Source organism: Oryza glaberrima, chromosome 4, assembly GCF_000147395.1.
Source record: "Oryza glaberrima chromosome 4, OglaRS2, whole genome shotgun sequence".
In the NCBI taxonomy this organism is placed as follows: Eukaryota; Viridiplantae; Streptophyta; class Magnoliopsida; order Poales; family Poaceae; genus Oryza; species Oryza glaberrima.
In genome coordinates, this window is record NC_068329.1 from 14,491,617 (window position 1) to 14,502,687 (window position 11,071).

The following is an 11,071-nucleotide window of genomic DNA, read 5'->3' on the forward strand; positions in this document are numbered from 1 at the left end:
TGTTGGTCTGTGAGGGCAGTCTATGACCTATGAAAGCTATCAGATGTAAGCGGGCCCAGCCTGGGGAAGGCGGGACGTTACAAAATGGTATCAGAGCCGACTCTCGCGGTTTCACGGGCGCGTGTGTCGCAGTTGCGCAGGCATGGTGCGCATGGCTGGTGTAGACCGGGAGTGGTTACACAGCATGGCACATGCGCTGGCACTGGACACATGGACGTGGCCAAGAGAGGACGTTCCTGGCCTGGGGTTGATCGACGGGGGCGTCGATCTCTCTTAAGGGGGTGAGGGTGTAACATCCCGGCCTAGGGCTTAATAGGATTAATAGAATACTCATATCAACAAGTTGCAACTTCTTTTCCGGAAGCCAATCTCCAAAGAACTCCAGGGTTAAGCGTGCTTGGCCTGGAGCAATTTGGGATGGGTGACCGACCGGGAAATTCTTCCCGGGTGCACACGAGTGAGGACAAAGTGTGCAGAAAAGACATGTGTTGGTCTGTGAGGGCAGTCTATGACCTATGAAAGCTATCAGATGTAAGCGGGCCCAGCCTGGGGAAGGCGGGACGTTACAGCGACATGGGTGGAGTCATGGAAGATGAACACGTCAACAAGAAGCTGCTGCACGTTGTTCCCAAGAAGTATAAGCCGGTGGCTATCTCTCTCGAGCAGCTGCTCGATGTGAAGACCATGGCGCTGGAGGAGCTCATCGGGCGGCTGTCAATAGTGGATTCTTACAGCGATGATGAGGAGGGAAGCGATGGCGGCAAATTGTACCTCACGGAGGAACAATGGCAGGCACGTGTGAAGCAGCGGGAGCAGGAGGGCTCTGGCAACAGCGGCAATAAGGGCCGCGGCGCGCCCGGCGCGCAGAATCACCGAGGCAAGCCCGGTGGGTCGCCAAAGGGCAAAGAGGCGGCCACTGGTGCAAACAGCAGCCGCGACATCTCGCAGGTAAAGTGCTTCAATTGTGATGAATTTGGGCACTATGCAAGGCAGTGCCGCAAGCCACGACGCCAACACCGGGGAAAGGCGAATCTGGTGCAGGCCACCAAGGATGAACCGACGCTGCTCATGGCACACGTCATTGGAGTGTCACTAGCAGGCGAGGCGTTGCTGGATCGAACACCTGCGACGCAAGAAGTGCATTTGACAGAGAGGAAGGTGGTTCTTGACCACGAGCATGGCTATGGCAGGGAGCTGACAGGGGATTGGTTCCTGGACACCAGGGCCACAAATCATATGACTGGCACAGGTTCAGCGTTCGCCGAGCTCAACACCGGCGTTCTCGGCACTGTCAAGTTTGGCAATGGTTCTATAATTGAGATCCAGGGGCGCGGGACCGTGGTGTTCGGTGTTCCAGTGCAAGAACAGCGAGCACCGGTCACTCGACTCGGTGTACTACATCCCCAAGCTGCGGAAGAACATCGTCAGCATCGGCCACCTCGACGCACGTGGCTATGACGCACATATCCGGGGCGGGGTGTGTATGCTCCGTGATCCCGATGGGGTCCTCTCCAAGGTAAAACGCGATGCAAATTATCTCTACATACTCAAACTTGATGTTGCGAGCCCTGTTTGCTTGGCGGCGGCCGGCGGCAAGACAGCATGGCGGTGGCATGCGCGTTTCGGCCACCTGAATTTCCAGGCGCTTCGGAGGTTGGCGCAAGGGAACATGGTTCATGGGCTTCCATCCATTGATCACATTGATCAATTGTGCGATGGTTGTCTCGCGGGCAAGCAACGGCGGGCTCCATTCCCGGAGGAAGCCAAGTTCAGGGTGCAGGAAGCGCTCGAACTGGTGCATGGCGATTTGTGCGGGCCAATCTCACCGGCAACACCAGGGGGCAGGAAGTACTTTCTGCTCCTCGTTGATGACATGAGTCGGTACATGTGGATATGACTTCTCTCCGGCAAGCATGAAGCGGCAACGGTGATCAAACAGTTCCAAGCCGGCCGTCGAGCTGGAGGCCGGGCGAAAGCTGTGGGCTCTCAGGACATATCGAGGAGGAGAGTTTACATCCGTGGAGTTCATGGACTACTGCACCGATCGCGGGATACGGCGAGAGCTCACTGCTTCTTACTCCCCGCAGCAAAACGGAGTCGTGGAGCGGCGCAATCAGACCATCGTCGCGGCGGTGCGCTCCATGCTCAAGGCGGTTGGGCTGCCGGCGCTGTTCTGGGGGGAGGCTTTTGTGGCGGCGGTGTACGTTCTGACTCGCTCGCCAACGAAGGCGCTGGATGGTGTGACCCCATATGAGGCGTGGCATGGGCGACGTCCCTCGGTCGAACACCTTAGGGTGTTTAGCTGTGTCGGCTACGTCTAGACGGTGAAACCGAACCCGCGCAAGCTCGACGATTGAGGTACGAGGATGGTCTTATTGGCTATGAACAGGGGTCGAAGGCGTATCGCATGTATGACCCTGTGGCGCGGCGCGTCTGCGTGTCGTGGGATGTCATTTTTGATGAGACGGCGACATGGGCGTGGCGTGCTCCTGAGGATGCGGCGACTGAAGAAGAAGAGTTCACAGTGGATTTCTTTGTGAATCCCGTGGCACCCTCTGTTGCTGATGCGGGCGAGCAGGCAGGAACGCTGGTGCAGCCAGGTGCGTCTCCAGCGTCGACAGGCGTTCTGTCCTCACCACCACGAGCGCCAGATGGGGTGGAGTTTTGCACACCACCAACTTCAGTGACGCCAGAAACAGATGAAGGCCCTGTTAGGTATCACCGATTGCAAGACATTCTCTCCACTACTGAACCTGTTTTGGATTTTGACTACAGTGATCAGTGTTTGGTTGCTACTGAAGAACCAGCAAGCTTTGTTGAAGCAGAGAAGCATGAATGCTGGAGGAGGGCAACGGAGGAAGAATTGAGATCAACTGAGGAAAATCAGACTTGGTCACTTGCTAAGTTGCCGGCAAGGCACAAAGCCATTGGTCTTAAGTGGGTCTATAAATTGAAGAAGGATCCATCTGGTGCAATTGTGAAGCACAAGGCAAGGCTAGTTGCCAAAGGTTATGTGCAGCAGCAGGGTGTTGACTTCGATGAAGTGTTTGCACCTATGGCAAGAATGGAGACAGTGAGATTGTTGGTTGCGCTAGCTGCACAGAAAGGGTGGGAGATACACCACATGGATGTGAAGTCTGCATTCTTGAATGGAGATCTTGAGGAAGAAGTTTATGTGGTGCAACCTCCTGGATTTGATGACAAGACCAATGCAAGCAAGGTTTTGAAACTGAGAAAGGCTTTGTATGGGTTGAGGCAGGCTCCTAGGGCTTGGAATGCCAAGTTGGACAGCACACTGCTGTCTTTGAAGTTCAATAAATCTGCAACTGAAAGTGCAGTTTATGTGAGGGGAGTTGGGGGACTCAAAGCTGATAGTGGGAGTGTATGTGGATGATCTTATTATCACTAGGTCTCAGAACAAGGAGATTGATGCATTCAAGTTGCAGATGAAGCAGAGGTTTAACATGAGTGATTTGGATTTTCTGAGCTACTATTTGGGAATGGAAGTTGTTCAGAAAGGAGAAGGGATTTTTCTATCACAAAGTGCCTATGCAGGAAAAATTCTGGAGAGAACGGGCATGGAGGGCTGCAATCCCACTCAAGTACCCATGGAGGCAAGGCTCAAGCTGAGTAAATAAGGCACTGGAGAATGTGTTGATCCAACAGAGTATAGAAGTATAGTTGGCAGCTTGAGGTACTTGGTAAACACTAGACCTGATCTGGCATATTCGGTTGGTTATGTCAGTAGATTCATGGAAAAACCAACAAGTGAACATTGGGCAGCAGTCAAGCATATACTGAGATACATCTCAGGGACTATCAAGACAGGCTGCTGGTATGGAAGAGAAGAAGTTGGAAATGCAAAGTTGGTTGGGTTCAGTGATAGTGATATGGCAGGTGATCTTGATGATAGAAAGAGCACCACAGGTGTATTGTTCAGGTATGGTGGAAGCCTGATCAGTTGGCAATCTCAGAAGCAAAAAGTTGTTGCTCTATCATCATGTGAGGCAGAGTACATAGCTGCCACTACTGCTGCCTGTCAAGGTATTTGGCTGAGTCGGCTGATTGCTGAGCTGCTTGATGCAGAACCCGGCCAAACAACACTTATGATTGACAACAAGTCAGCGATTAATCTTTGCAAGATCCCTGTATTCCATGACAGAAGCAAACATATTGACACCCGCTACCATTTTATCAGGGAGTGTGTGGAGAAGAAGCAAATTGCAGTGGAGTATGTGTGTTCTGAAGATTAGCTTGCTGATTTGTTAACTAAGCCTATCGGACGAGTTCGTTTCAAGGAATTGCGAAGGAAGATGGGTTTGGATAGGACACTTCAAGATTAGGGGGGAGAATGATAGATAATCTTGGGTGCCAAGAATAAAGTTGTCGTTAGCATGCATGTTTTAGTCAATTCTTTGCATTATAATAGAATATAGGCGTTGGATTCCATTTGTACTGTGGCTGGCCTGAGTTTGTTCAAAGTTGGTCAAGTAGTTGCAGTTTTTTTGGTTGTAGTGGCCGAGCTGGGTCTGGAGCGTGGGATGGCGCGTTCGGTAGTTAGATCCGGCAAAGCTGGTGTTTGTTATGCATGTAACAACCTCACAAGATGAGGAGTATGAATAGAAAGAATCAGAAAAGCTGCGGTGGTTGTTGAGCAGCGCCAAAAAAACTCTGCTTTGCTCTGTTTCTCTGTTCGTCAGTACACTGTTCATCATCCTACAAGCGTCAGTTAAGCTAGGATAGCTACGATCTCGCATGTGTACAGGGTGTTTTGCTGACAATATATACTCCCTCCGTCTTAAAATATAGTAATTTTTTGGGTGGATGGAACATATAGTAGTAATACGAATCTGAACAGGTCATGCACCTGTCCATATTCGAAGTACTAGTATATGTCCCATCCAACCAAAAATTGTTATATTTTTGGATGGATAGAGTATATGTTATTCATGGTTGCAGCCTAGTTGCAGTTGTTGAGCAGTTCAACTTTACATTGGCCGGTTGCACTAGACAACCCCTAGCATGCGAGGTACTCCCTTCTTCCCTAAATGTTTGACACCGTTGACTTTTTTAAATATGTTTGGCCGTTCGTCTTATTCAAAAAATTTTGTGAAATGTGAAAACTATATGTATACATAAAAGTATATTTAACAATAAATCAAATGATAGAAAAAGAATTAATAATTACTTAAATTTTTTGAATAAGATGAACGGTCAAATATTTTTTAAAAAGTCAACGGCGTCAAACATTTTGGGATGGAGGGAGTATTATGCTTGGAATAGGAGGCGTACAGGAGTCGATTAGAATGGCATCAGAGCCTGACTCTACGTCCGCTCATGCTGGGTCGGCTTTCCACCTCGAACTATTTGAGCCGAAAGCAGCACAGGGCAGAATTTCGTGGGGATATATGAACCGCAATCAGTTGGAGAGTGTAGAAGATCTAACCTCAAGAACTCTATGACTGTCTTGAACTCGTTTTTATTCAAAGATCAGAAGCCTCCAACTTTCCATTAAGCGAGCTCCAGCAGTGTGTTGAGTTGTGGAGTTGCACTGTTGCAGTGCCCTTGCTATTGATGCATCTGACTTTGTTCATGATTCCTCCTAGATAATTTGCTGGACTTTTGCAACATTCAAATTTTTTTCTTCCATTTCTCCTTTTCTTCTTGGACAGGTAATCGGTGTTGAAGTTGGGTTGGTTGGCTGGCTTGCATTCGTATATTACGCTCTTCACTGCAAATGCATAGATGATGGAAGTCCATTTTAAGACCAAGCTGAGAACCTGAAATGAGTTTTTAAGAGCAAATTCAAATAACGATTTAAGCTGAGCTCATTCGAAAATGATATGGATCGTGATAATGAAAAAAGCTTACGGCTATAAATGGAAGGCGAATTCCAGATAAACCGAAACGTGGAATCTGAGAGAGGCAGAGCTCCTGCCTCTGTATTTTTTAAAAATGGAATTTGAGAGAACTCACGGGTTTGTGCCGATGGTGATCCTACATGATTATTTCTTAAGATATTTTTATTTTATTTAGTAATTTTCTCTTTTTAAATTATTTTTTGAATTAATTTGAATTCCGATCCATATGTGAGACTGTGAGGCAGGTGCGACCGAGGAATTTTTTTAGAAATAATATTATTTTACTGAAAAATTACAAAAATAGAAGTTGATCAGCTAAAATCACCAGTTTAATACCCTGTCGAATAACTGCAGTTCGACAAGTACCTGTCGAACTGCGATTGTTCGACAGGTTGTTGGACCAATAAAAAGAATAACTGCGGGGGGCTATCGAACTCTGGATGTTCGGTAGGTCCTACTAATTTTATACATTGTCCCACAATGGTACTAAGTGACAATTGTCTTTTTTAACTTTTTTTATCCCCTGTCGAACTTTGGTTTTTCGATGGGGTAATAAAATTGCAATTTTAGTCTGTCAACAACTATTTTTGCAATTCTCTATTTAAAAAAGTATTATTTCTAAAAAAAATTCTGCGACTGAGCATGGTTGGTGTCGCGTTAGACCTCCTTAACGCGAGAACGATTGGGCCCCACGACATTCCTTTTTTCAACTGCGTGGTTCCGTCTAAAAGCTGATACAACGAATATTTATACATCCAAAATTTATATATGTGAGATTTTGATTCGGAATCGTATTCCGATATGGATACAAATGTTTCTACATAGGGATTTTTCCATATCCAAAGTTTATACGTACAATATTCTATGTATAAAGTATATGCATATAATCTTTTTCTCAGATAACTTCTTGTGGTGGAAAATACGCATCTGGCTCCAGTTGAACATGTTGGCTCTCCTAAGCCACACCCCGGCCCGTTAGACCTATGAAGACTGGTAGAACCTTTGCATGGATATCATTCTGTTTATTGAAAAAAGAGGACTCTATTCGGGCTTCTGAGGGAGATGTAATTCTGTCAAGTGCGGGCAAGTTATCTCACCTTCTGGATGTTTTCTAGGCAGAAGTAGTGGCGTGCTTGGCCAGAGCTACGGCCGCGAGTGCACTGGGAATGTGTCATGTAGTCTTGGAAACTGATTCCATGACTTTGAAGCAAGCAATGGATACCGACGATCACAGACCTGCAGGTATGGGAGGTTTGATTTATGAATTGAAGAAGCTGATCGGGAGTAGTTTCATCTCTTGTTCTTTTGTTTTTACGCCACGAGAATGTAATAAAGTAGCGCATGCTTTAGCACCTTTGGGTTGTATATGTCCTCATAATACTGTCAAACAATGGGACAGTATGCCTCCGGGCATGGAGGACTTGGTGGCCAGCAATTACGTTGAGTCCTTAAGTTAATGGAAAGCTCTTTTCCTAAAAAAAAAAAAAAAGAGGACTCAATTTGATGTGGTCTTGTTTCTTATAAGTCGAGGACTTACTGGATTTAGCGTAGAACTCAATTATTATTACTACTAGCAATAAATTAAATATTTTAAAAAATAAACAAATAAATTAAATATTCTACTATGTATCTAGATATAACTTTGTATACATACGTAGACAATAAAAAATGTTATTATATTTTTATAAAAAACAGAGGGAAAGTTATAACAAGTGTTATAAACGATGCAGTAAAAGAAAGTACTTTGGAGAAAAAGAAAAATGAAAAGATGTAGCGTATAGAATCTGCGATAATAATTGAGTAGCAATAATATATTAAAGTAACATAAAAGACTACTACAATATTGTGGGATACACGTAAAGCTAACTTTGTCGTATAGAGCCGCTGTCACATTTTAACCAAAAATGGACGTGACGAACTCTTTTTTGTTGCTCCACGCTAAAAACCTCTATTCTGCACGGAAAACGAGGTAACTCACTAGAACATGATTAATTTAGTACTAGTTAAAAAAACTTAAAAATAGATTAATATGATTCTTTCAAGCAACTTTTTCATAGAATTTTTAATAAAAAATATATGGTTAGTAGTTGGAAGAATGTGCGTGAGACGAGAAACTAGAGGTTGGACAAAAGAAAATTCGAACCCGGCCTTAATGGTTTCTTAGGCATGGGCGGAGTAGGAAATCGGTCGGCCGCGTACGAGCTACGACGTGCTGCAGCCTGTTGTTCTGAACCATTGGTCCTATCTGCGGTTGGTCCGGTGCATGTTCTGCTACTTTTACCTATATGTTGGTGCACTATTCCGAATAACACAGTGCAGCTGCTGTGATTATTTTTTTACCATATTATATTGTTTCATGATAGAGGTTAATTAGACAGATGAGCTCAAGCTTAACCTTTTGCTCAATGAATAAATCTGAATATGATAAATATGACTCGGTTAATTAGTACCATGAGACCGTTTACTACTTAGTACTCATAGACCCTCGTTAAAAGAAACAGATAAGCAAAAAAGTGAATACTAGGTTAAACTTTGTATATTTTCTTAATGTATAGGCGGTATATATTCACACAGCCACTGTAACTATTGAGAAAAAATATTTTTTTTCTAATAGAGGTAGAACTCGTAAATCAGTAGCTTACATAAGTTGTACTAATAATAATATTGGTGTTACTGTTCTATCGACGGAGATCACTAGAAAACCACTCTGCTATCATCAAGAGCAATGTGAACTAACATAAAAGAGAGTCACCTAAGGGTGGACCTAGGCCTCGGGGTCACCCAGAATCAACATCCACTACGAGGTCTATTTCTCCACTATGTACTTAATGTTCACGGCCTAAGTTATAATGGTCTGGTCTAGGTCATGATCTAATCTTTGGTTTGCCCCCAGAATCACCCACACACGAACAGCTCAGAGCTAGCTAGCTAGCTGGTTAAAATCAATAGTAAAGAGATGGAATGGAATAGCCTGCCAACCAGAAGCATCGCGATGACTAGTTTTGCACCTCAGACTAACCTGGGCAACAGTGCACCATGCGTGGTAGGTTTGAGAGGCATCGGGTGCACCACTACACTCTGCTTCTTGTGATTACCTTGATCTGGGAGGCAAATCAGCGCCAGGAAGCATAGATACAAATGGGTTTCTCATCCCAATTGTCCACCAATGTACCACACCGCTGAGAGCTAAGCAGGTTCTTCAGACCAAGCAAATGATCATCGTCTCTGCTCGTCGGCCAGCAATAGCACAAATTGAAGCTTAGCTTCCTCATGACACAAGGATCGTGATTCAACATCCAAAACCAGGCCAATTATATCATGTAGCTCAGATACGACAGTTAGTAAAAGATTGAGGAACAGCAGCAGAGTTTTGTAGCAAGACATATCATAAGAGGACAGATTTAATATAAATTTAGCACGAGCAGCAAATCTCTTCCTCAATTTCACTTGCGATCTAGCAGTCCAAGCCAAAAGCATTGAGCACTGTAAATACGTACTACCTCAGTTCTACATCATAAGACATTTTGGTATATATATCTCTCATATAGATTTACTACCATCCATATGATTGGACACATATATGCAGAAAATAGATGGATCCATACAAGAATCTAATCAAAGCATAAAATTTATTATAAATATAAAACAGAGGAAATAAGCAAGCAAAAGAAAGCACCATGTAATGAAGAACCTACCCTCATAAACATATGTGAACAGTTTTATCGTTGCAGGATTAATTTGCATCTAGCCTGGAGGAAGTAGAAGTAGTACCCCTCCACCCTAAAATAATGTTCAAGCCTCTAATATTTTTCCCAGAATAACTTCCCCTTTTCTATCTCGTGACCTACCTCGATCCACAAATCGATAAATTTTAACTCTTTAATACAGCTTACCAACCTACTAATAACTGATCGATACTACTTTCCTATTAATATCGAACACTGATATTTTTCTCTCAATGTTAATCTGAATCCCAACAACTTATTTTGTGGTGGTGGGTGTACAATATAATTGTTACCTTTTTAGCATGAGAATTTTTATAGCCCTTAAGTACCTGGAGGTACCATGATTTTATACTAGAAATTTTGGTATCTAAAGATACTTGGTATTTAGAGGTACCACATTTTATACTAGAAAATATGGTACCCACAATACCTTCTTAAGGACGGTAAAATTATCCTTTTAGCATTGAACAGTTGTCACGTCGCAGCTCGAACATAAGTTTAAGAAATCCCAGCATACCTTGGCTCATTTAGTGTCATGTTACTTCAAATGTAATAGAAACTATCTTTCATTTTACTAAAAAAATGTATTATATACATGTTTTTCCGTCGCAACCAATATAGTGCTATGCTTGTAAAAGGAATCCAGACCATGGTAGCAGTGACACCAGAGAATAATGGCAGCCCACACTGATGTCTCTTGGGGATTGAGAGCAAAACTTTCCGATGACAGACGAGATGCGCCAATCACTTTGGTTTAAGCGAATAGGAATAGAAGGCGTATGGGAGATGGGACAAAACTGCATCAACGATTTCCGACAGATGAGATGACACGGATCGTGGCATTTGCTGCTAGATGTTCTTTTGTGGACTTTAGGACATGGTGTAGTGCTTGGCCTCGCTCCCGGCATCCGGCAACTTGAGCCCACTGCTTGTGCACCATACATCCTGGTGCTATAAAATATTTGTCCTTTGTCTCGTTTTGCGGTTCGACTTTGACTATACTTTTTAGTTTATAAATCTAATCATATTATCAGATATCAATATGTTCTCCATAAAAACCATGCTCACACTATAATTAAATATAACTGATGGTGAAAGTTTAACAAGTTTGAATGGATTTTATCCAAAATGTCAAGTACATATGACAAGGGAATATATCCTTCTCGTTGTTTGAACTCAATGTTGTCGCATGACGTTAACCTAGACACCAGTGCACGTTGTGTAGGTATAGTGACAGGCCAGAAAAGACAACCACAGAAATGGTAGTGGGAGGTAGAGAACCAGGGTGGGTATATCCGTAGATATGTACAAAGCACAGAATTAGAGAAGTACAAGGCGATCGATTGATTGTGTGCGTGCACCATCCATACGGAAGAATCCATCTTTTTAATATACAGAAGAACTATGTTTAGGGCTCTAGGCATGTGATGCATCAGAAATTATTCAGCTGCCTCATGATCAGACCCTTCCCTGCATATTGGGGTC

The 11,071-nt window shown here is 43.9% G+C and overlaps 1 protein-coding gene across 1 annotated transcript; it reads left to right on the forward strand.

Annotated features, from left to right (window-relative positions):
• The first annotated feature begins 3,752 nt into the window (after positions 1–3,752).
• Positions 3,753–4,253, forward strand: LOC127770794 (secreted RxLR effector protein 161-like). Its single transcript, XM_052296595.1, has one exon. The coding sequence runs from the start codon at positions 3,753–3,755 to the stop codon at positions 4,251–4,253; it is 501 nt and encodes a 166-aa protein (XP_052152555.1).
• The last annotated feature ends 6,818 nt before the right edge of the window (positions 4,254–11,071 follow it).

Excerpts from the sequence above, each read along its gene's own strand:
- LOC127770794 (XM_052296595.1), top strand. The coding sequence starts at position 3,753 with ATGGAAAAACCAACAAGTGAACATTGGGCAGCAGTCAAGCATATACTG.